General features: G+C 38.7%; 1 protein-coding gene and 1 non-coding gene across 5 annotated transcripts in view; one reads left to right on the forward strand and one right to left on the reverse strand.

The window, feature by feature from the left end:
* Nucleotides 1–1,090: 1,090 nt before the first annotated feature.
* SPHKAP (SPHK1 interactor, AKAP domain containing) overlaps nucleotides 1,091–26,379 on the forward strand; it is a 169,016-nt gene continuing 143,727 nt past the window's right edge. For 2 of the 4 annotated variants that reach the window (XM_012446151.3, XM_012446153.3), the window contains exon 1: nucleotides 1,091–1,243. In XM_012446151.3, coding sequence (XP_012301574.2) covers nucleotides 1,216–1,243 — 28 coding nt within the window. In that variant the 5' untranslated portion in view covers nucleotides 1,091–1,215. The remainder of the gene's footprint in view (nucleotides 1,244–26,379) is intronic. The other 2 variants (XM_012446152.3, XM_012446154.3) reach the window with 1 other exon arrangement.
* On the reverse strand, nucleotides 13,257–13,363 carry LOC135273703 (U6 spliceosomal RNA). The gene has a single exon (XR_010341519.1). It is a non-coding gene; the product is annotated as a U6 spliceosomal RNA (small nuclear RNA).

Below are 26,379 nucleotides of genomic sequence, written 5' to 3' on the forward strand. Positions count from 1 at the left end.
GGCTAGAAAGAGGAGTCCTTTGTCAAGGCTTTTCCTGTCTCTGTCCCTTGACATTTCTGGGTTGTCATCTTCTTCAGTCAAAGTCTGGGAGAACCTCAGGAACCCATTATCATGGCATTCCTTGAGTCCTGGGATCTCTAGCTGGTCTGCATTCTTTTGTCCACCTTTTTCTCATGCCTGTTTTATAGATAATCTCTGGTGGATTTAGTTGTACTTACTAGAAGGAATAAGTAAAAGTACACTGGCTCAACCTTCATGTTTTTGGAAGTCCCAAATTTTATTTTTAATTTGATTTTTAATTGGAAAAAGAAGCAGATTCAACAGCGCCCTTATCTTCGCAGTTACTTGCTGCTGTCAATGTCTTTCTTCTTAAAACAACTGTCATTTTTTGCTCAGGGAGATACCCAGCCGGCAACTGAGGAAGTTTGTGACAGCTCTTCCTCCCAGGTTCTCAGTGCTGACCTCAGATGGATGGCCGCTGTCCTGGGTTTTGAGATTTCTGTGTGCGCACACGGTTCTAACAGAAGATAGAGACAACTAAGTCACAGTTAAGCCAAAAGAGTTAAAGAAACAAACGTGAAAACCAAAATCAACAGAGGAAGTCCAAATAAAGGGACAAGACTTGGAGGTCAAAGAGAGCATTGTTCTGGGTGATCAACAGCATGGTAGACCACAAACAAAAATGAAATCGAGACAAGAAGCCAGAGGAGTGGCGCGCGACCCGTGGGGAGTGTGGGCGTTGCCAGGAGTGAGGGCGTGAATGTGGGAAAGTGGGTGAACAACTTCAGGGCTCAGACCTGCTGTACTCCAGAGAGAGAGGGAGGGGAGACCGACGGCAGGCGGCGAAAGAGAAATTTTGTCGGAGTCACCTATGCCTCTGGGCACGAATGAGCGGTAGACCGGGAACCTCCAGCATCTGAGACAGGGGCCCGCCCTGGAGGAGGCAGGAGCCAGGCAGAAAGGCGGGAGCGTTGGCCAAGTGCTCCTGCGAGATCAGAGAGGACCGCGGGAGGGGACATCGGGCGGTCGCAGCGCACAGAGCTTGCGGGCCAGGGAGGAGCGAGTCTCCGTGGGCGCCACCGCCGCCGCCCCAGCCTGCGCGCCGCTCTCCTGGCGCGCGCCAGTCTGGCACTCTGCGAGCTGGGTCCTAGCACCACAGACTTATCCTTCGCCTGCACTTTGCGTCTTTCTTCTCTAGGCGCCCATCAACAATGGATGTCAACTCTCTGCTCTCGGTACCAAGGTAAGACCCGCTTCTTTCTTTGCCGGACACAATGTCGATCAAACTGGGTTCCGCGCTGTGAGTCGCTCACCAACTTGCCCCAGAGCGCTTCGGTTTACACGGGGCTCCCAGGGAGGAGACAGGGGTCACTGCACTTGCAAGTAAGTCCGACCAGCCTCGCTGGAGCTACAGGGGTCCTTTTCAACTGCCCCACATGGTATGATGCTCAGTGGGGGCCTGCGCGCTGCAGCGGCACCGGGTGGGGTCGGCCGGGTGTCCGCCTCTAGGACCCTGGGACGGAGGTCCGCTCTGACCTGGTGGGAGCCAGGAGCTGGACTTTCCGCGGACACAGCCTGGAGAGGTTTCACACCTTGTGGAGAGACAGATTCCTAGGTCTAAAACAGGAGGGAACCGGGCTAGGGCCAAGTACTCCCGCTTTCCGTCCATCCTGACCTGAGCGAGTGTCTGGGGCTGCTGGGGTGGAGACGATTACGCCTCGCCCCCGACCCACACCTAGACTGCCCCAAAGCAGGACAGAAAAGACCTAGGTCGCCGGTAGTACCACTGTCCTCCGCTGCCCCCACACCCCCTGCCAGTCTGCGAGTTCCTTAACACCTTTGGCTCTGCTCGTCCCCTACACTGGGAGGGGGGGTCAGGGACGCCACCCCAGGAGCTGCCAGCTGCGAGTAACGTGTTTTTCGGGGTGTGTTTCTTTCTCCTGTCTCTTTTTTGCCCCTGTTCCGCACTCCTTTGAACTCAGTCCTTTGTGAATTTAAGTACCTGAGAATTTTGTATCTTTCCCATAAATGTCTGGGTAAATTGGGGCGGTGGTACTGGTCCTGCTGCCACCGTCCCCCAATCCCCCGTTGGGCAGGCGGCCTTTGCGCTCTTTGCGCTCGCTGGGCGCGGAGCGTTCGCTCCAGGAGCAGAGGATGCTGTTGCTCCCAGGGAGAGGGTGCCCCGGCTGCGGCGCTGCCCCTCCTCTCCTAGGCAGCGGCTTAGCGTGGCTCTTCCTGCCATCCTTACTCCCTCTTTTCCCCAAGCAAACAGCTAGGTAGCTTCTAGAGGAGAGCACCAGGCAGGCTCTGGAATAAACACTTTAAGTTCGGATTCTTGGAGAGCAGCAAAATCCAGTATCCACTGGCCAGGGCACACATGTAGTGATACTACATTGCCAAGGAGCCGAGATGCGGGTGGGAGGGGAGGTGGGGGTGGCGGAGGAGGAGAGAGACTACTTTCCAAAGGCTTTGAAGGCTGCCATCTAGAGACTTGAATTGTTTGTATTCCGCGATGAAATAGCGCTTTCTCGGCTCCACAGGCACTTCCTCCTTAAGCATCCCTTCGCCGCGGGGGTAGCAAATGGCTCAGAAAAGGCCCGCGGTGGTTTCTGTGCACCCGCTGAAGCAGCTGTTAAGTGAAGTCTCTATCTCCACCCTCCCAACCCCTGCCCCAACGGAACAGGATCAAACGACCACCACTAAGTCTTTCCATTTTGCCGATTTTTTTTAACTTAAAAAAATTGCTAGTGATATTTAAGCAAAGGCATTAAGGCGTTTGGAAAGTCAAGTAAATTGGAAGCTCACTTTCTTCATCCATCCATTCTACTGTCTAAGGCAAATTGTCATCAGAATTGAAATGGTGAATTGACTGGTCCTGATCCTCCAATAGAGATTTTTGATAAGACAGGGATTGCTTTAATCCAGTTTTATAGACCCATACAGCTGTGCCTGAATCCTGACTATATTTCTATTCAAATTCTGGAACATTTTCTAAAATACTAGAAACACATTATGCCAGTAATTTATTCAAGTTATTTCTGTCTCAGTGCTATAAATGACCCTATAAAGAGCAAAGCAACTGTGATAATATTGCTCTGACTCTTGCAGTAGCCTATTAAAATGTTAATATAGGTTTAATATCAGAGGCAGCAAACTAAACTTTTTGAACATGACTTTTTACAAATTTCCACAAATCAGTATAATAATTTCGGATATTATATTAGCATTCTTAATCTTGTAAATTAACTCCTATGCATCCGTCGATTCAATCCTCTATTTCGTTGAATACAAGAAACATCACTTCTTTTCTATAAGACTGAATTGAAAGCCATAGGGATTGATATGCAAAAGTAAATTAAAATTTTTTAATGGTGTAGACAAATCATGTATTAGTCATGCTACTTGTCCACAAAACATTGCATTTTAAAGAACTGGTGATTGCATATTGTACACAAGCTTTTCCAAGAAAACGGCAATGATCAGCAAATATCAAATTGTTATTGGTCAAGGCTTGCGATGTTCAATCTGAAAACATTTTTGGTATCTAATAAAATTAAGTTGGTGGTTATAAATCGTGGTTTCTCTTAAGAAGTACAAAACAATTTAAGACATTCTATTTAATAATTAAACAGAGAAAACCAAATGATTTAATAATATTAATTATAGAATACTTTTTATGTTGGCTTTTTCATTTTCTTCAAATTTTCTATTAAGCACAAGCATAGATTACTGAAATTTCAATCAAACAATATTCTGTGAAGATTGATATTAAAACATAATTTGACTATTATGCTTTAGAACTGTAAAGCATTTTTTTTTGAAGAAAATATTTTGGGTTCTTTGAGTTATTATACTATATTCCCTTCCTTCAGTGAAAACTCCAATTCATTTTCACTATGAATATTTTCCTTTTTATGTAGATTAAAGCATAATTTGACTATTATGCTTTAGAACTGTAAAGCATTTTTTTTTAAAGAAAATATTTTGGGTTCTTTGAGTTATTATACTATATTCCCTTCCTTCAGTGAAAACTCCAATTCATTTTCACTATGAATATTTTCCTTTTTATGTACATTACATCACAGATTTCTTAAAATCACTGGTTATCAAAGCTGGAAGATATCTTCAATAAGGAAACCGAGCTGTGCAGAGATTAAATGTTTCCATGTTAGTTACAGTATAGACCCGGAATCCAAGTGTTTTCTGATTAGTAGTCCAATTCAAGAAAAAAAAAATTTAAGGGGAAATTTGTTTTAATATGAAAGCTTTGATAGAGGTTCTTTAGTCATCTATTTTATTAAAATTTTATCTGATTTGCTAAGTCACAAAATTAGATATTAGAAAAATAAAAAAAGACTCAAAGGACTTCCATCCAGTGTGTTCTAAAGTACATTGTATTACAATGCAGTAGTTTCCCCTCACAGGAAAAAAAAGTCAATTTCACTTTTATGTTGGTAACTAGTGTGTGTATAGTAAGGTGTTATAAAGTGTTATCTAATAGATTAAATTATTTGATCATCACATCCTTGTGAGTCAATTATGACAGATATTACTATCTCCATTTCCTAGCTGAAAACTCTGAAGCAAAAGGAAATTAAATAAAGCAAATAATTGTATTTTAAAAATCCATACAAATTGTATGTAGTGGAGCGAGGTCATCCGCAACGTTTTTCTGCCTTCAAGTCCAGCTTTCTACTGTGTAGTGATTGAAAAATCCATACTTTCATTTAAATTGAAGGAAAAAGAAATTCTGGTACACGATTTGGACAAACACTGATATCAGTAGAACACATGGGGGCAGCCTAAAAGCAAGAAGACCATCTTCTAAAGCCAACAAGTGCCAAAAATAACTTTTTTTTGACAAACAGAAATAGTTTGTCATCTCGACTATATCTAAGCTTGAATTTGAAGGTTATGAGGGTTCCTTATTTTCTGAACATTTGCATTATTATACTATATTGTTTTACTTTTTGTTTGGTTTACTGGATTCTATTTCAATAATAAAATTTTTATATGACACTTCAAATGATAAAATCAAAATTCATCAAACATAAACTTTTAAAAATATAATTTATATTTATTTTCTCTGTGTGTCATAATGTATATAGGCTTCCCGTCATTTTGTTTCAGCCAATTCAAAGTTTAACACAGACACATGTCACTAAAACTCATCTGAATCTCAAGATTTGGCCTCTTAGTATGTTAGTTCCAGGAAAAAAAAAAATGATTTTTTAAAAAATGGAGCAATCCAATACTGTATAGTAGACTCTGATCTTCCATCACCAAGTTTTTATGGAAAGGTTAACTATTTTAGACTTACACAAAAGGAGAAACTTAAGAGCACTTTTACACTTCTTTGTCCTATCTATGAAAAACGTTCAGGAATGATTGATCCATTTCTCTTAACAAGTTGAGTGACAAAATACTGCCTTAAAAGTATGCTTAACTTCATTCTCTATCATGGAATCCCTGCTGTCCTCAAGGCCAGCTCTGAGCTGTGACCACATTTTCCAAGTTTCACTCTCTTTTCAGAGTAACACTGCCCAAGAGCTACAATTTCCTGAAGAGAAACAAACTGGGAATTAGAAAGTCCTGGTGCTTCAAACTCTGAGGGTCCACATTGTTGCTGGGTTGTGGATACTTGGTGAAGAGACTGGAATTCTGAAGGAAATTCCCAATCGAAAAAAAAAAATGCTTAAAAGAGCAACATTAAATCTACAATTAGTTACTAGCAACTTCTCTGGGACCTTCCTACATGATCTGGTAAATGGGCCCTTACAATCATCTCGTGAATGAATGATTAGGAAACATTTTAGTTTACAAGTGGCCTCCTTTGGCTGGTGGTACTTAACTCCTTTGAGTTGAGTTCTTTCTTGGTGTTACAGAGTTACAGGTACAAATAATTGTAAAGAGGGGAAGAGGAAGAAGTGATGTATTTGTTATTTGTGTTTTTTGTTTGTTTGAGATGGAGTTTTGCTCTTGTTGCCCAGGCTGGAGTGCGATGGCACGATCTTGGCTCACTGCAACCTCCACCTCCCAGGTTCAAGCGATTCTCCCGCCTCAGCCTCCCGAGTAGATGGGATTTCAGGCGCCCACCACCAGGCCCGGCTTTTTTGTACTTTTAGTAGAGACAGGGTTTACCATGTTGGTCAGGCTGGTCTCTAGCTGACCTCAAGTAATTAACCAGACTCGGCCTCCGAAAGTGCTGGAATTACAAGTGCGAGCCAAGCGCCCGAACCTGAATTTGATCTTTGGAAACCTGGTGCTTAATCCTGTTCTGAAATTGATAGCTGAGACTTCCTGGGCAAGTTACCTGACCTGTTACTTCTTTGCCTCCTCCTAGATGGACTGACATGTATCTTGGATATAATCATCTTATAGGCCCCTCTTGCTTTAGTCTTCTATAATGTCACAACCTGTTTTGTAGCAGGGACGCTCCCTTGGGTATGACATGGATAAATGTCTTACTCTCTTGAAAGAGGGGGGTGAAATCAAGACATTTAAAAGAACTGAAGCAACACACACCCATCCAAAAGAAAGCTTGTCTTAGAGAATTGGGTTGTATTGTTTTTAATGTTCCCCAGAGGTGGAAAGCAGCAGTGTGCTTACAGAAACTCTTTTGTAAAGAAGACACACAGCACAGTAATTAAGATCCCAGTTCTGTCACATATTAGTGATTAGTTATCTACTCTGAGGCAAAATGCTTACCTACTGTGTGATTCACTGTCATCATCTGGGGAATGTAAAAACTACCTCAAACCTTTAAAGAGGATGTCAGGCTTGAGATAGTATTATGAAGTACAATAAATAGTGAGTCTTTAGCAATAGCTTTCCATCATACTAAATGAACTCCTCTAAATAGGATTGTTTTATGATAGGTTTTTAGATTAATTCTGGTGAATAGCTCACATAACTCAGACATAAAGTTGACTTTATCTGATATTAGCATAGATACCCTTTCTTCCTTTTGACTTGTTTTTTCTACGCTTATTTTCTTAAACCTATCTGTCTCTTCAGATTTAAGTTGTTTCTTATAGATAGGGTATCATATCTTACATTTTTATCTCATCTAAATATTTTTTTAATTGATGTGTTGGACCATTCACATTTGTTAAGATTATAGATAGGGATAAATTAAAGTCTGCCGACTAGCTATTTTCTACTTGTGTCATCTGTTTTTATTCATTCTTAAAATTTCTGCCTTGCTTTGAGTTAAATGAGAATTTTTTTATGATTCTATTTTACTTTACTGATTTATTATTTAACTTTTATTTAAAAAATGTGTGATTGCTCTAGGATTTAGAAGATTTTTTTTATTAAGCAGTACCTATCTTCAAATTTTAACATACCACTTCATATCCAGTATGAGGTTTTTACAAGTATACATTCCAAATTATCTCCTCTGATTCTTTGTGCTAGTATCATCATATATTTTATTTTTATAAATGCCATAAACACATTATATTTTGCTTTAAATTGCCAGATATTTTTGGAACAATTAGAAATATGAAAAAATACTTTCATTTATTCCATTTCTGACATTTCGTTTGCATAGTTCCAAGTTTCTTCCTGGTATCAACGTCTTCTGTCCAAAGAGCTTCTTGAATCTGTGACTTCATGCCTGTTATTAATTCTAAAAAAACACTCAGCCATAATTTCTTCAAATGTTTGTCCTATCCTGTTCTGTTTTTTCCTTTCCTTCTAGAATTTTAATTGCACATATTTTAGAATACAGATCTTGGATGTTCTCTTCTAATTTTTGTTTTTGTTTTTGTTTTTTTCAGATGGATAACTTGTATTGACCTATCTTTAAGTTCATTGATTCTTTCCTTACCTGAGTTTATTCTGCTGATAAATTTATCAAAGATATTCTTTGTCTGGTTACCATGTTTTACATTTTTAGCATTTCCATTTAGTTTTATCTTATAGTTCTTATCTCTCTGCTATAACTACTCATGTGAGCTTGCGTGCTGTCTGCCTTTTCCACCAGAACCATTAAAATTATAATCACGACTTTTAATTCCCTGCCAAATAGTTCCAACATCTGTGCCATGCCTAGGTCTGGTTCTGTTTGTTGCTTCATCCCTTGGAAATGTTTTGCTTTTTTCCTTGCTTTTTCATAGGGTTTCTAATTTTTTGTTAAAAGCCAAAAATCTGTGTAAAATAGTACTATCACCAAATGGAAACTAGAAGTCAATGTTATATTCTCATGTTAAAGATGAGGAACCAAGACTGAGAAAAGTCAAATGACTAGTTGACGTTTACTCAAGTAGTGAGTAACAGAGCCAGAATTTGAAATCTAGGATTTCAAACTCAAAGTTTCTCTCTGCTTTCTGATGCCCGTACATTCCCACTTTGGAGTCCTCCAAGACCTTCTCATGCCACATAGCTTTGTTTATTTCAGACATTTTCGACCCCATATTCTAAGAAAGTCATTGAAGCAAATGAGAAAAAAAAAAAAAAAAGGTTCCTCCCTGTAATTATCTTACTATGTAATCTCAATATACCACATTTTTTTTCCTGAATGTCTTTTGATTCAATCTTTCTCAAAATATGGTCTCTGAATTAAAAGCAGCTACAAAGATGGGTGGATGCTATAAGAGGCTTTGACAAAGCCACAGGAAGCAATGGAAACACAGGGAGTGACAACCAACAAAGTTAAGCATGTGAATTAGAAAGTTTGTATCTGTTCCCAGTACAGCTGAGAATTCAGACACTGAAGCCTCTACCTGCACGTGGGGCCACATTTCTGCTTGAGATAGAAGAGGTGACATTTTCTTCCATATAATTTAAGAGAGTTTTTCTCTAAAAAATAAAAATAACATGCAGACCAATGTGCCTCCTTTTAACTACATTTTACATAGCCAAGTTATTGAAATAGTGTTTGAACTCGTTAGAGTATCCATGGTTTTAGAAGTACAGTTAGTTCAAAACATCATAAAGGTATCATATTGCTTTTCTATTGCTGCTTTTAAAAATTTTCAAAAAAATAGTGACTTAAAACAATAAATGTATCATCTCATGGTTTTGTAGGTCAGAAGTCTGGCATGGATCTCACTGATCTAAAATCAAGCTGTGGCCAGGGCTGCATTTCTTTCTGGAGATTTTACAGGAGAAACCGTCTCATTGCCATTTCCAGGTTCCAGAGGCTGCTTATATTGCTTGCCTCATAACCACCTTTCTCCATCTACAAAGCTAGTGATGGAGGGTTGAGACCTTTTCTCACATCACATCATCTGACTTCTGACCTCCTCTTCTGCATCCCTCCTTCACTTTCTTTTTTTTTTTTTTTTTTTTTTTTTCCGGGACGGAGTTTCGCTCTTGTTACCCAGGCTGGAGTGCAATGGCGCGATCCCGGCTCACCGCAACCTCTGCCTCCTGGTTTCAGGCAATTCTCCTGCCTCAGCCTCCTGAGTAGCTGGGATTATAGGCATGCGCCACCATGCCCAGCTAATTTTTTTTTTTTTTTTTTTTTTTTTGTATTTTTAGTAGAGACGGGATTTCACCATGTTGACCAGGATAGTCTCGATCTCTTGACCTCGTGATCCACCTGCCTCGGCCTCCCAAAGTGCTGGGATTATAGGCGTGAGCCACCGCACCCAGCCCTTCACTTTCAATAAACCTTGTGATTACATCAGGTCACCTAGATAATCCAGCATAATCTTTCTATATTAAGATCAGCTGGCTAGTAAACTTTATTCCATCTTGAACCTTGATTTTTCTTTGTCATATAATGGCACTTATACTACAAGTTTCAGGAATTAAGATATGGACACCTTTGAGAGAGTTCATTCAGTCTACCACAGGCATTAATTGAACTAAAAACTGATCATGCTGGCCATCAAATGACACATGAAATTCTACTAGAACTAATTTCTTTCTTATTTCTTTCTCCTTGTTTCCTTCTTTCTTTCTTTATTAAATAAAAAAGAAGGGACAAGACTATTTGTTCCTTCTCTGAGAAATGTGAGTAATTCAGTGTGATTGAGCTGAGACAACTGCTGAAGATTATTCACGAACACGAAACCAGATCAGAACGGACCTGGAAACCCTACAAAATTCACTCTTTGGCATATGTTTATTGTAGTGCTCATCAGTGCTATTCAGTAAGTTTTCCAATTTTACTCCTAAGTATAGGGCAGGATTGTACTTGCTCTTCTCCTTGATATAAGAAACAGTGAAGTGATATGATTTGGCCAATGCAAAGCACACAGAAGGGATATATGTCTCTTCCAATGTAAGTGTTAAAGATCTCATGTGTGACTTGCTTCATTTCTCTTACTTTCTGCCATGGTGACTAGCAGATTCCAGATCGTGGCTGTTCCAACAGGCTGAGTTTCAGAATGAGGTTGACTTGGAGCAGAGTCCCAAGCCAATCTATGATGGACATGTAGCATGAGTAAGAAATAGAAATAAACCTTTGTGGTCTTAATCCCCTGGGATTTTGGAATTGTGTTATATTTCGGTGTAACCTAGACCATCCTGCCTGACCCTGCTGCCCTGAGGGTTGAAACGGTAGGTGATCAGATGGGCTTTTCACTGGCTTGTGAAGATTTCCAAAGGATCTCACAGAACTCTATTTTTGCTCTAGAATTCCAAAGACCCTCATCACTATCTAACAACATATTCCTGGATGTATTGACATTAAGATGAGGTTGGAAAAAGGAAGAAATGAGTTTCACCCTGACCAGTTGTGCAAGTAGTCAGAAAGTTTGTCCTGTGGACCAACTCCAGATAATAACAATAAATACCATGGCCTATAGGCTTCTCCTCGGGACAAGGCGTGTGAACTGGGAATCACACTTATCCTGTCGTCAATTCACACATTGTCCATTTCACAGTCCACAGGCTTCTGCTATTTAGGGATGGAATGGTGTTGTGTCATATATACTTTTAACTCTTGAAAGTGCAATGCTAAATGATCATTTTCATTTTTTTAATTCTTTCATTTCTCTGTCATCCTCATATGATTAAATATATAGTAAACTTATATGTAACTTGTACATTTATTATACATTATACGTTCTTATATAGGATATACACACACCTAACTTTATAAGATTTTTTTTACAAAATCCAACACACCATAATTTATAAGCCTCTTAAGAGATTTTAGAAGGTTATTTTGTCTCCAAAAATTTTTAAGATAAACAGTGACATTAGATCCTAAACCTCACGTTAGATGCATCTGTGCTGCACAGGGGTTGACCAAACACTGATTGTGGTAGCATGTCAATAGGAGTAAGAAGAAGATTCAAGAGACAATTGTCAGGCAACGTTTATTGAGCAGACATTCTCTTCTGACACCTTCAAGACTCTTAATAGAGTAGGAAAGACCCAGTTCCTGCCTTCCTTACATTAACAGTGTGTAGGTCCAAGTGCACAGGGGGTACAGCTGGGGCCACAAATCAAAGGATGTAAGGAGACCTGCTAGGAAGTAGATACCCAGGACACCAGGAAGTTCATGCTCCTTCCACTCTGAAATTAGCTTTTCATTTCTTGAGTGATCTCTCTCAAACTAACCAAACTGATCAGTCCTCTCATTTAATTTTTAGGAGCATTTGGCATAATTGACAGGTGACCTCCTAACTTAAAGTTATTTCTTCCTAGGAAGAGACTCACCTATGCATTATAGGCACACTTACAAAAAGGCAAACGTGCCTTTTTAAATAACAAGTGCTATTCTCTGTGCTGGGAAAATGGGAACCCATTGGATATGGGATATTAGAATTACAAAGGACTTGAATGCAGGTCATCTTACCCAGACCTCTTCCTTTGCAGATGAAGAAACGAAAGTCAAGAAAAAAATGAATTACTCAAATCACGCAACTATTTAGAGATAAAGCCAAGAATAAAATGATATGCAGCTGATTGTACTTAACACTGCATTGCGTTTATTTAAAAAATATATAATCATAAATCTACAAAACAAAATTGGAAGCAATTAAAATTTTCTAGTACAGCAAAACATGTCTATCATCCACATCTAAATATCTTCTTTCCTTTTCATGAAGAAACAATAATAGCTATATAATTGCCCATGTCTTTATGTCACTTCAGTTGCCAGAATTCCTAGAAACAAATTCAAAGCTCAATTATAACAGTGTAAAAGTTTATGACTTGAATATCTGTGTTGTTCTTAACCATGATATTGACCTCTTATTATAATTTCTATTATTTTCAGCCCTGAATTCTAACTTATGTTTTTCCACTTTATTGTATATGTTTTTTTCTGTTAGCTATCACAAATTCCTAGAGAAACAAGATGGAAAGCAGATATACCCCAGTGATATTGTAGGCTTGGTTCCAGACCAATACAATAAAGTAAATATTATAATGAAATGAGGCACAAATTTCTTTTGGCTTTCCAGGGTATACAAAAGTTATGTGTACACTATAGTGTAGTATATGAAGTGTGCGATAGCATTATATAGCCAATTACAATGTACATATCTTAATTTTAAAAACTACATTTTAAAAAATGGTAATGATCATCTGAACCTTCAGCGAGTTCTGATCTTTTTGCTGGTAGCAGGTCTTGCCTTGATGTTGATGGCTGCTAACTAATCAGGGTGGTTGTTGCTGAAGATTGGGGTGGCTGTGCAAATTTCTTAAAATAAGAAAACAAAAATGCTTGCCCCATATATTGACTCTGCTTTTCATGAAAGACTCCTCTGCAGTATACTTTGCTGTTCGATAGCATTTTACTCATGGTAGAACTTTCACAATTAGAATCAAGCCTCAAAAGCTCTGTTACTGGTTTATCAGTTAAGTTTATGCACTTAGAATACTTTATCAATTAAGTATTTTAAACTCTTTGTGGTCATTTTGACAATGTTCTTAGCATCTTCATCAGGAGTAGCCTCCATCTCAAAAAAAAAGAAAAACAATTTATTTGCTCATCCATAAGAAGCAATTCTTCATTTGTTCAAGTTTTATCATGAGATTGCAGCAATTTAGTCACATCTTCAGACTCCATTTATAATTCTAGTTTTCTTACTATTTCTATCACGTTTGCAATTACTTTCACCACTGGAGTCTTGAACCCCTCAATATCATCCATGAAAGTCAAAATCAGCTTCTTCCAGACTCTCATTAATGTTGATAGTTCAACCTCCTCATGAATCACGAATGTTCATAATAGCATCTAGAATGGTGAATTCTTTCTAGAAGATTTTTAATTTACTTTGCCCGTGTCCATCAGAGAAATCACTATGTATAGCAACTGTACCCTTATAAAATTTTTTTAAATTTTTTAGAATATAGAATGCTTCAAGAATTTTCATGTCATCCTTGTGCTGGGGCCATTCTAATCTTCTTGGTATCATTCTGATTTAAGTAAACATGCTGTCGAAGCCAGCACCAAACATACTTTTTAAATCATAAGACTTGAAAATAAAAATTGCTTCTTGATCCATGGGCTGCAGAATGGATATTATGTAAGCAGGCATAAGAACAACATTAGTTTTCTTGTACAACTTCATCAGAGCTCTTGGATGACCAGGTGTTTTGTCAATGAGCAGTAACATTTTGCCAGAAATACTTTTCTAAGCAACAGGACTCAGTAGGCTTCAAATGTAGAGCAAACGTGAGGCAGAATTGCTTGAACCCAGGAGATGGAGGTTGCAGTGAGCCGAGATCGTGCCACTGCACTCCAGCCTGGTGCCTGAGCAAGACTGTCTCAAAAAATATATACAGAGAGAGAACAAACTGTGCTGTGAACAAACGTGCTGTCATCCAGGCTTTGTTCCATTTATAGAGCATGGTAGAGTAGATTTATCATAATTCTTAAGGGCCCTGTGATTTTTGGAATAGTAAATGAGCATTGGCTTCCACTTCAACTTGTCTTCTGAAGCTTTGAAGCCAGACGTTGACTTCTCCTCTCTAGCTATGGAAGTCCTAGATGGTATTTTGTTCTAATGTAAGAATTCTTCATTTACATTGAAAATATTTTGTTTAGTGAAGCCACCTTCACTAGAGATCTTAGCTAGATCTTCTGGATAACTTTCTGTAGCTTCTCCATCAGCACTTGCTGCTTTACTTTACACTTTTATGTAGGGAGACAGTTTCTTTCCTTAAACCTCAGGAACCAACCTCTGCTAGCTTCAAAGTTTTCTTCTGCAGCTTCCTCGCCTCTCCTAACTTTCACAGAATTGAAAAGAGTTGAGGGCCTTGCTCTGGATTAGGTTTTGCCTTAAGGGTGACCTGAACACTTAGACTTTCTCCATAACAGCAATTAGGCTGTTTCTTTTTCTTACCATTCATGTATTCCCTGGATTAACACTTTTAATTTCCTTCAAGCACTTTTCCCTTTGCATTCAGAATGTTGCTAACTGCTTGATGCAAGAGGCGTAGCTTTTGGTCGTCTTGGCTTTCAATATCCCTTCTTTACTTCATCATATCCAGTTTTAGATGTGAGGTGAGATATATGTGAATTTTCCTTTCATTTGAAGACTTACAGACCATTTTAGAGTCATTAATCGGCCTAATATCAATATTATTTTGTTTTGGGGAATACAGAGACCCAAGGAGAGGAAGAGAGAAGGGGTAACTTCCAGTCGGTGGAGCAGTAAGAACACACATTTGTTGATTAAATTTGCTTTCTTGTATTGCCATGATGTGTGGCGCTCCAAAATAATTTTAATAGTAACATCAAAGATCACTAAACACAGATCACCACAATAGCTGTAATACTAATAATGACAAATTTTGAAATATTGCAAGAATTTTCAAGTGGCAAGTTGAGGCTCATAAAAATTATGGTCTATTCACATTTAATTTGACTTTAATGATAAACTGCATATAAAAGGTTGTAAGTAGTTTATAACTATTAGTGCATTAAAGTAAAATCAACTGTTTAAAATAAATATATGATAATATAGAATGCCAAAGTTTTGTTGGATATTTTTCTCAATTATTAATTAAGCATAATACTACATATGCATTTTAAATATGCATGCATATATAAGATATCAGCATATACTAAAGGTATCAATGTATGAGAATGTCTTTTTCAGTTTGTACATTTTATAATTTAGTATATTTTTCATAGATATTACAATGAGTTAAATAATATGATAGGAACTTTAAAATATTTAATATTGCTTCCAAAGATACAAAGAGAATTATTTCCCTTCTTTATACTTCAGTATTAATATAAATTACATAACATATCTTATTTCTTTTTGTCCTACAAACCTATAATTTTGAACTAAGAACATAAAAAGAATTCAGTAAATTATTTTTGATAGACTGTATATATGTATAGACTTACCCATTTCTTTTCATTCTGAGTACATAATTCTTCCACTTAATTTATATAGACAAATAAATTAAAGAATTTATCTGGGTATTTCAAACCAAAAATAAAACTCAGATAAAAATAAATGAAGAACCCATTGAAGTCATTTTTCTCTAAGCAATATCTTGGGCCATATATTGTGTTCATGCTGACTCATGGATTTAATATATCCTGAATATTTTCAATTTTTACTTCAACATTTAAAACAAATGAATCAACAGTGCTTCAAAATAGTGATTAAAAAGGTACATTCACTTCACCTGTGTTAATTATCAGTAGATCAGTGATCTGACCAGCATTCTGTTACACTGTTAGTCTTTCTGTCATTGCAAAGGTGAAAAAAGTGTAGTGACTTCATGAGAATCAGGTAATATATATAATTAGTTGCAGTTTTGTCACATGATCACTATAAAAGTATCCAAGAAAGAGATTCAATATTCAGAGAACCTCGTAACTAGAGAAGTTGTTATCACAACCGATACAGTTTAGATGTGTGTCCCCACTCAAACCTCTTGTTGAAATTTAATTCTCAGTGTTGGAGGTGGCGCCTGGTGAAAAGTGATTGGATCATGGGGTCAGTTGCTCATAAATGGTTTAGCACCATCCTCTTGGTGCTGTCCTTGTCATAGTGAGTTCTCGCAAAATCTGGTTGTGTGAAAGCCTGTGGTATCTTCCCCTCTCTGGATTCTGCTGTCACCATGTGATATGCAAGCTCCCACTTTGCTTTCTGCTATGACTGTAAGCTTCTAGAAACCTCCCTAGAAGCACATGCCAGTTCTATGCTTCCTGTACATCCTGCAGAACTATGAGCCAATTAAACCTGCTTTCTTTATAAATCACCCAGTCTCAGGTATTTCTTCATAGCAATGCAAGAATGATACACAACCATAATAACACCCAGCTCTTATAGATCATAGTCATTCATCATGCAGAAGAAACGTGCAAAATATTAATAACATTTTCCTTAGTATTTCTATTGTGTCAAAGATACTTTCCATAGAATGAATAAGAACATATATAAAAAATGAAGCAGGAAAAGTGAAGATATGATCCAAGTTTTAACCTTAAAAACTAATTATATAGGACTGGTAAGGATGCTTGAGATTGGGCAAAAAATCAGGGAACAGCTTACTTAACTTATTTGAAAGGAAGAATAAAACCTAGTGACTTGAATGTAGTCTTCATTATGTGGGGGTACATGAAACCTGGAAAAGGCATATAAAGTAAATTTACTACAAGGAGATCTAGTTGTCATACTAAATGGTGAACAAAGTTAGTATGTTTGGGAATTTCTCTTTCAAAATAATATAAGGGAAAGTAGTTTATTTTGTCAATATTTTTTAAGTAAATATGAATTATGTAATAAATAATGAACTAGGTGTTGATTAATAGATCATAATTTTCCCTTCAAAATTGTATGCAAACATGGCCCTTTGTGTCACAAGATTATAAACAGCCTCATAAAAAGCCTCATAAACAGCCTCATCAATTTTGCCAGCACTCCCTTTAATTCTTTGATTCTCAGATCTGTCTCTTTGACACACTTAGCATGTTATAGTCCTCATGGATTTTCTCTTCTTCCAACATTAACTGTTTTCACTCTGATAGACTCATTTGCTGGTAGTTTAACATGTGATTAAAGAGTTCTCCAACATCACTTTCTTCTTTTTTCGGAAACCCTTCATCTTCCTCAAAGTTTGCTATTTCAATTGATTAGTATTTTACTTAAATAAAAGTCACAACCTCTTAAAGTATTAGCAGGCAATGACCACCAAATAATTAAGGTAATGGACAGAGATAGATGCTCAAGGTAGGTGGAGAGAGAAATTTACTGGAAACTCATTGTTAATTGTTCAGTACATTAATTAATATAACTTTTGTTTTCTTACACAATCTTGTAACTGCAGAAAATGGCTTAACAACAATGAGGACACCTGATCTTTTGAGGGACAATTTGTAATAACTTTAAGTTTATCAGATTTTCTCCAGGGAATGACATTGCCAAAAATCTTTTATATTTTCACCAAGATTATCTATAGAGGAGCGAATTATCTCACTAAGCAATGCAGGTGCAATCAAATATTTCAAAAACTCAGTCCTCTAAGAAATGTTCTAATGTAGTTAATATTACAGAGGTCTTTATATTTCTAAAATGCCTTATAATTATTGTTCTATTTTTAATTATTATTCTATCACTAGTGGTTATTTCAACTGAATATATGAAAGGCACCAAATGGTGTTCCAGAAAGAAAGTAGGCCCTTGATAAATATCAATACCCTTTTTCCCTTTGGATAAGACCACAATGTTGTTCAAAGTCTAAAAGATAGTACATAGATCAGTTGGATTAGAACTGTGTAGTAAAATTTCTAGCAGTGTTTTAAGTGACCAGGACCCTGGGGAGATGGATACATGTCTAGTCTCTCAGAGTTGCTGAGTCACTCATTGACCCCTATAATTGGTTCCAAATGCCTCTGAGGTCAGTCAAAATAAAAAATGCTGCCACAGAAACAAGTTTCTTTATAAAGAGTTAAGGTCTAATGTAAAATAGATCTAAGCCTTGGCAAAACAGAATTCATTCATTCATTTATTTATTCAGTACTCATATTGATCCTGTATTGTATGTCAGATATCAGCTGATAGGCAATAATGGACACAAGTAGAGTCCACCCCTTCTCATGGAGTTTTGGTACCAATGGTGAGAAAGACAATGACATCAGTGGACATATAGTAAATTGACATGTGTTCTCCAAGGGAAAGGAATATGGTCTTTAAGAACGTATGACAATGAACAAGACTTAATCAAGACAGAAAGGAAGAGTGCATTCTCATGAGGAAGAGTGTTCTGGCAGTTGGAAGAGTCCAGGGGCAGTAGAGCAACTGAGTGTTTAAACAACAATGAGATCTGAAAGTTGGGGGCCAGAATAGGTTAAGCCTTGGGGACCATGGGGTATTCCTCCTAAAAACAATGTGATGTCATTGATGGTTTTCAATGTACAGGTGGCTGGAAGCCCTAATTCATATAAAGTTTGTAGCCCAGTATGTGGCATATTGTAAATGCTTCATAAACAGAAACTATTAATATTGCGATAATCACTGTTGAAACTATAATTTCAATGCCACAATGTTTGGGGACTGTGTTAGTCAGGGCTTTCCAGAGGGACAGCACTAATAGGACATATGTACACATGAAAGGGAGTTTATTAGGGAGAACTGGTTCACACAATCACAAGAAGGAGTCCCACAGTAGGCCATCTGCAAGATGAAGAAGGAAGAAGCCAGTAGTGGCTCAGTCGGATTCTGAAAGCCTCAAAACCAGGGAAGCCAACAGTGCAGCCTTCAGTCTGGTTGAAGGCTGAGGGGCAAACTGCTTGTGTAAGTCCAAGAGTCCAAAGGCTGAAGAACCTTCCCCTGCATGTCCAAGGGCAGGGGAAGCATCCAACCCAGGAGAAGGAAGGAAGCCACAAGACTCAGCAAACAAAGTTATCCCACCTTCTTCCATCTGCTTTGTTTTTGCTGTGCTGGCAAACTGATTGGATGGTGCACACCCACACTGGGAGTGGGTCTTACTCTCCCAGTTCACTGACCCAAATGTCAATCCTCTCTGGCAACACCCTCACAGACACACCCAGAAACAATACTCTACCAGCCATTAAGGCATCTCTCAATCCAATCAAGTTGACACCTAATGTTAACCATCACAGGGGCATTCCTAAGGAGGGGAATACAGAGCTAAGATTACAGGATCACCAGAATAGGGTTATTCAAAAGTGGCAGCTGTCATTACGATGACATTTTAAAAGCATCTTATTGAGTTTCAAGGACATCTGGAAACAGTCACCCAACAGGTTGGTCATATGTCATGCAGATAAGAAGGCAACTCAGAGTATCCCAAAGGGCTGCTTCATAATATTTGTTGCTATATTACCATGTTCTCCACTGCACATAGCAAGGGAGGTGGAAATACTGCCCACACCTGAAAACACCCATGATGACCTGTGTACATTATAAATAGGTACAATTGCTCCTCTTCAATATTATGGAGGAAAGGATGGAGAGGGATAAAATAAGGAGTAAAAGAGAGAGAGAACATATAGATGATATGAGAAGGAGGAGACAATAGTGGATCACTTTGTACCTTAGTCTGCATCTTACATAATGAGTATAAAAGCTATTATTAGATTTCAATCAAAAAAATTTTGCCCCAACATTTGATAAGTGTACAATAAACATTATTTCTTTATTTATATTGAACATCTCTCTCTCTCTCTCATCTCTCTGTCTCCCTATGCCGCTCAGTAGGCTTAATAATTGCAGTCATTCTCTGGGGTAATGCAAAAATCTAAAACCTACCAGAATCCCCAGCCTGTCATTGTTGCTGCTGATATCCAGTTGATCATTGACATGCAGTGGCTTTCTGCTCACTTTAAAAGTTGGACAGAAAGATCTTTGTCTCATCTGAGAGCTCCAGGGCTTAAGGATTCAGTTTCTGTGGCTATAACAAAGCCAATCCTCCCAGTTTTGCTACCTCCTCATGACACTGGCTTTAAGAAGGGCTTTGTGGCTGGGTGTGTTGGCTCACGCCTGTAATCCCAACACTTTGGGAGGCCAAGGCAGGTAGATCCCCTGAGGTCAGAAAATTGAGACCAGGCTGACCAACATGATCAAACGCTGTCTCTACTAAAAATACAAAAATTAGCTGAGCATAGTGGAGAGCAGCTGTAATCTCAGCTGCTTGAGAGGCCAAGGCAGGAGAATCACCCAAGAGGTGGAGGTTGCAGTGAGCTGACATTGTGCCATTGCACTCCACGCTAGGCAACAAGAGCAAAACTCTGTCTAAAAAAAAAAAAGGCTTTGTTTCCTCTTTCTGCCAACCTCTATGTTGCTCCCATTCCATTACCTCTCAAAGTCAAGTTAATATAGCAATATACAATGTATGCGTGCTACACAACCCCTGTTGTCAGTATTGACAACCAGTTTCACTGAATTATTTTCATTGTGTATTGACAACTTTTAAATGGCTGCACGAATATAATTTAGTAAAAACGGCCAAACCACTGGTCTTGTTCAAGCTTAAACTAAGATAAAGCTTACCAATCGGTAATTAAGGGGAAGGATCTGATTCATTTGGCCAATTAGAATAATTCAAATGTAAAAGACATTTCCACAAAATATTAGTTATATCAGAATTGATACCTGAAATTTAACTCTTAATAAATTCTCTAATTTAGCTCTTTTGGGTCTGAAATGCAGATACAAAAAGTCAGGAAGCATCTGAAGAGTTTCTGATTCTGGAGATCAACTTGTTTCTCCAACCTTATTTGTTTGGAAGGGAAGTACACAGAAGCAGCAAACCTCAGCCTCTGAAGGGGCTCAACTCCTGATTCTACATGGTTCAAGGGTTATTTCTTAGCAAAGAATATGAATAGATTACAACTAACATCTATCAAAAATAAAAACAAAGCAAATTCCTGGAAATTGGTAAATACCTTCTATTCTCAATTGAGTCCTTCCTCTGGGCCATGATTTTTTTGTTAATAAATTGTACTTCTGAAGGAATATGAACTTGAATCATGCTCTGAATTAATAACACTATAGATAGAAAACCTAGCAATATTTCTGTATCTAGCACTGTCAATCCTATAACCAAGGCATTTCAACTGATTACCACATACTGAACAGGGCATGAAGGCTTGGAGTCCAAGGTGGCAAAAACAAATAAACATTTCGATCAAGGGCAATTTTAAGAGTGGATTAGATGTGATGTGGATTTGTACTTCTAAGCAAACATCTATTTTATTTTATTTTATTAAGTTCCATGGTACACGTGCAGGATGTGCAGGTTTGTTACATAGGTGAACATGTGCCATGGTGGTTTGCTGCACCCATCAACCCACTGCCTAGGTATTAAGCCCAGCATGCATTAGCTATCTTTCCTGATGCTCTACCTCCCCCACCCCCCTGACAGTGTATATTTTTCCCCTCCTGTGTCCATGTGTTCTCATTGTTCAGCTCCCACTTATAAGCAAGAACATACAGTGTTTGGTTTTCTGATCCCTAAGAAAATATCTTATGAACCCTTTTTCCTCAGCTACGGCTGAAACTCATGTAGCAAATGAAAATTCAGCCACTAACATTCTGAGTAAAATATTGTTTCTAGATTGGGCCAACTCAGTAGCCTCCCACTTACCCCTACTCTGGTCACCTTAAAGGTGTCACATGAGCTCACTCCTTCATCCTATCCAAGCTTTTCCTGACTTGCACATTCTCTCACTGTCTACACAGCAGCTAGACTGATCTACTTTTAGTCATTCCTACCTACTGGGTCTCTTCACCTAGCTAATTACCATTCATGCTTTATAAGCCAGATTCCCAGTGAAGCTTTCCCTGGACTTACTTTACTAAGACAAGTTCCTGCTAAGTATCAGTGCCTCACAGTTCATGACAGTTACACATTTGTACTTCTTTATGTGGTTATTTGCTAAACACCTGTCTTATCCACTCACTGTGAGCTTGTTGAAAGCAAGGTTCATCTAAGTTTTGTCACCCACCCTTGTATCTACAGTGTCTCATTGCATTTGACACAATGTCAACTCTGACAAATATTCATTAGACAAATAAATAAAACATAAAGTTTATCTGGGCCAGGTTTACCTGTGAGCACAGAGAACTTAGATGCTAATATCTTATTTGGAAGGCCAGGAAAGTCAGTATAAGGAAAGGGATTCTGAGTAGACCACTGAAAATAGGCTTTTATTAACTCACAAATATGCTGAGGTTTAAAACATGTTGGAAAAGTACACCTAAAAGCAGTCATCATCCCATCAAGTATCTTTAATTAGTGATAGGGTTTAGCTGTGTCTCCACCCAAATCTCATCTTGAATTGTAGTTCCCATAATCCCCTCATGTCGTGGGAGGGACCTGGTGGGAGGTAATTGAATCGTGGGGGCAGTTAACCCCATGCTGCTGATCTCGTGATAGTGAGTGAGTTCTCACAAGATCTGATGGTTTAATAAGAGGCTTTTCCTTCTTAGCTCGGCACTTTTCCTTCCTGCCATCATGTGAAGAAGGACAGGATTTGTTTCCCCTTCTGCTATGACTGTAAGTTTTCTGAGGCCTTCTTCAGCCATTTGGAATTGTGAGTCAATTAAACCTCTTTCCTTTATAAATTACCCAATCTCAGGCAGTTCTTTACAGCAGTGTGAGAAGAGGCTAATACAGTTGGTATATAAAAGTTTACCCCTAACCAAATAAATATTTTAAAGTATTTCATTCAGAAGGTACTCATAGGTCTAGCTAAAGAACGTTTAAATTTTATAATCATGGGGAAGATGGACATGATTGGCACAATATTCCACCTCCCCTGCTTCCATGCCCACGGATTCCACTAACAGCATCAATTCTCAGGTTCATTAAAATCACCGAATTAAGCTGAACTTCCTCCACTCTAACCTGTATTTTGGCTGGTTTCTGTCTCTTCAAAGTGATGGAGGTTTTTCTGTTAAAGACCTTGTTTGGCAGCTGAGGGTAGGGAATGTCAGGTTCCCTTGACTTCTTTTCCAAATGAGCAAGAATCTCCTGGCTCCAGACTCCTAGCCTCAGACCAGATTCCTAGCAGCAGTCAAAAAACCACAGATTGGTCTGGAGGGAGACTGCAAAGACATCCTTACATAAAAATGAGTTCCACGGACATAGTGATGACGACACAGAGGCAAAATACCTAGTTCCCTGTGGTGAGAAACTAGGGGAGAGAGGAAGGAAAGGGCTTGATGACTGAAGCCCCCGGTAGTCTGTAGCGTAAGATGGCCTTAATATGTCCCTCAGCTTGGCCAAACATCACATATGCTTCTTCCTGACTCTAGGCCCAGACCTCCCTTTTCTTAAATCAGTTTCTCTAGAAAATTTGTAGTTGTAAGTTATTTCTTTAACTTTTTATGACACAAATCTTTTTTTTCTTTTCTTTTTCTTTTCTTTTTTTTTTGAGATGGAGTCTTGCCCTGTTGCTCAGGCTGGAGTGCAGTGGCACGATCTCAGCTCACTGCAATCTCCGACTCCCTGGTTCAAGCAATTCTCCTGCCTCAGCCTCCCGAGTAACTGGGATTACAGGCATGTGCCACCATGTCCAGCTAATTTTTTGTATTTTTAGTAGAAACAGGGTTTTACCACATTGGTGAGGATGGTCTTGATATTCTTACTTCGTGATCCGCCTGCCTCAGCCTCCCAAAGTGCTGGGATTACAGGCGGCGTTAGCCACCTTGCCTGGCCCATAAATCCTTTTAAAGGCCTCTTTTCAATTTTATAACCCAGGAATGTCTTTTTTTAAGGACCCGGGAGCCACCTCCTTGAAATGCAAACATCTGGGAGACAGCACCCCATCCCCCAGTTTTCGTGGGAGGATAGGAGCCTAACTTCTGTGGATGCCTTGCTTCCAGTTTTACAAGCCCTTCCACTCATGAAGATATGAGAAAGTTTACGTTTCCTTTAGATAAGGCCAGTTATCAAATACAGATGGCCTATGGTTTTCATTCTCACCCCTAAACCTGCTCTTAAAAACTCCCCTGCTCTTTGTTTAAGCAGAAATGAATTCCATTTCCCATTTAAGAAATGGAGTTCTCCTCCATTGCAATAGCCTGGAATAAAGTGTTTCTTATCTATTTAACTTTGGTGCAATTTTTGCTTTCACACCATATTTAGGAACCTGGACTGTGCCTGAGTTAGTAGAGGCAGGGTGGGACAGCAGGGGAGAGCTCAGACTGGGGAAAGGATGGATCCTACAGTCTAGACTGGAATCCTGACTCCACCATTACCCACTGGTAAATCACTTCATCCCTCAGTCTTGGTTTCTTCATCTCTGCCACATAAGGAGGGACTGAATTTATTCAGTGATAGTAAGAACAGAAAGAAGGGGATGGAATGTAAGACATATTTAGAGAGAAAAATTGGAAGTATTTGGTAATTGATTGGGGTGAGGAAAAAGAGATTTAAGGGCAAATTCAATTTTTCTTTTAGTTTAGATAATTTGGGCTAATGGTAATTTCTTTTAGTTTAGATAATTTGGGCTGCTCAAAAACTGAGCAGCAAAGTCCTAGGGAAACACAGAGTGTACTGAAATAAGTTGTATTTGAGATAGATGCAAAACATAGAGATGTGAACATCCAACAGGCCATTGGGTATTCAAATCTGAAGCTCAGGGGCAAGATCTGCAGTGAGAATATAAATCTAGACTGAAAATCGTAGAGGGATGAGATCACTTGGGTGAACTCAATTCTATTCTTGGGTGAACTCCCAATTCGATTCTTGAATTGTGAATCTTTTGATATTTTTCCTATTTTCCTAGTGGTCCCCATGTTCACTTCATAGAATTAGCCAGAGAATTCAGTGTCTCAGACTTTGACCTTTCATACTCTCAAGGACACAACTTAAACTTGTCTCTGGTTCTTCCCACTCCTGGCTACTTTAACCACATCCAGACTGGAGCTGGGTGTAATTGCTCTCTTGGCACTACCGTAAGGTGTGAAATCACATAGACTATGCTAAAAAAAGAAATAAGTAAATTACAATCATAATTATCTTATATATGTGTATTTTATTTTCACACAGTCTCTCTGGTCTAAAAAAGAGCAAAGTGGGTAAAGAATAAAGATAGTGGAAAATTTGGGGAATAAATTGGAGTTGTTTGAATGGATGGCCAACTGAACAGAGTGCCGATTAATTGCAGTGGATAATGGCTCAATTCTCCCTGCTGCCTTGCTTGAGTGCACAGTCATGGCAGAAATGAATCTGTGTGTTGTCCATTCTGCTGCATACTTCTTGACCTTTTCCAAGTGTGTCAGTCATAGTGAGCTTCATTGAGCTGGACATGCTGTAGTGCCCCTGGCATTTCCACATTGGCCTCATGCATTCAGCAGCAGGCTAATAACCACGGCTTAATAAAAAGTAAAACTATCTAAAATTTGGTGCTTTGTTTTCTTGGTGATATTTTTTTCTTTTAAAAATTGTAATTAGGCAGGGCGTGGTGGCTCACGCCTGTAATCCCAGCACTTTGGGAGGCCGAGGCGGGTGGATCACGAGGTCACGAGATCGAGACCATCCCGGTCAACATGGTGAAACCCCGTCTCTACTAAAATTACAAAAAATTAGCTGGGCACGGTGGCGCGTGCCTGTAATCCCAGCTACTCAGGAGGCTGAGGCAGGAGAATTTCCTGAACCCAGGAGGCGGAGGTTGCGGTGAGCCGAGATCGCACCATTGCACTCCAGCCTGGGTAACAAGAGCAAAACTCCGTCTCAAAAAAAAAGAAAAAAAAATCATAATTGTCCAACTTAAACAACAACAACAAAAAAAAACTACTGCACTTCTGTGGCCACCTAAACAGTCTGAAAGTATTTTGGCCTCGGTGTTTACTTCTAAAACTCTCCAATGAAGGCATTCCCTGCAATTGTAAAACAGACTAATGTACTACCCCTTAGCTTTCTTCCATAGCCTTCCCCACAAAAATGGCACCCCCTTTACCCCCTTACTAACAAACCAAGGTAGTAGAAGTGCCTGCAATGAGGCAGATAGACTCAGAATCCCTCTGAAAAAAAAAATCTATTAAAAAAAACAACTAAAAAGGAGGAATAATAGGTGTTCTATTGTTAATTATCCAGCTGATCCATTCCATTCTTGTGAATTGGGTCCTGCCTCTTTTTTTTGAGATTCTGAGTAGAAAACCTTGGACTATTTAGATATACATTCAATCTTTCAGATCATTTGAATTTTTATTTCCATGGTATTCAATATACAGCTCTCTGGAAATATGTAATTTACTTTTGGTGCTGTGTAGGCAGTATTTTGTAATGGAAAAACCTCAAGGCATGAAATTGAAAGACCTGGGTTTTAAGATCATGTTCTATGACCTACTGTGCGACTTTGGCAAAATTAGTTGACAGCCCTGAATGTTTGGATTAATGTTTCCTGACCTGATTCTTATTGTTTGTGTACAGAGAAAACTAGGAAACTTATGTGAAAATATTTACTTTATAAGAGTGATAGTCAAATGCTATTTTCCTTAATATCTTACATATTTTACTTTTATTTAT

The sequence above is a fragment of the Aotus nancymaae genome, unplaced genomic scaffold, assembly GCF_030222135.1.
Source record: "Aotus nancymaae isolate 86718 unplaced genomic scaffold, 86718_ANA_hifiasm-v0.15.2.pri h1tg000008l, whole genome shotgun sequence".
NCBI lineage: Eukaryota > Metazoa > Chordata > Mammalia > Primates > Aotidae > Aotus > Aotus nancymaae.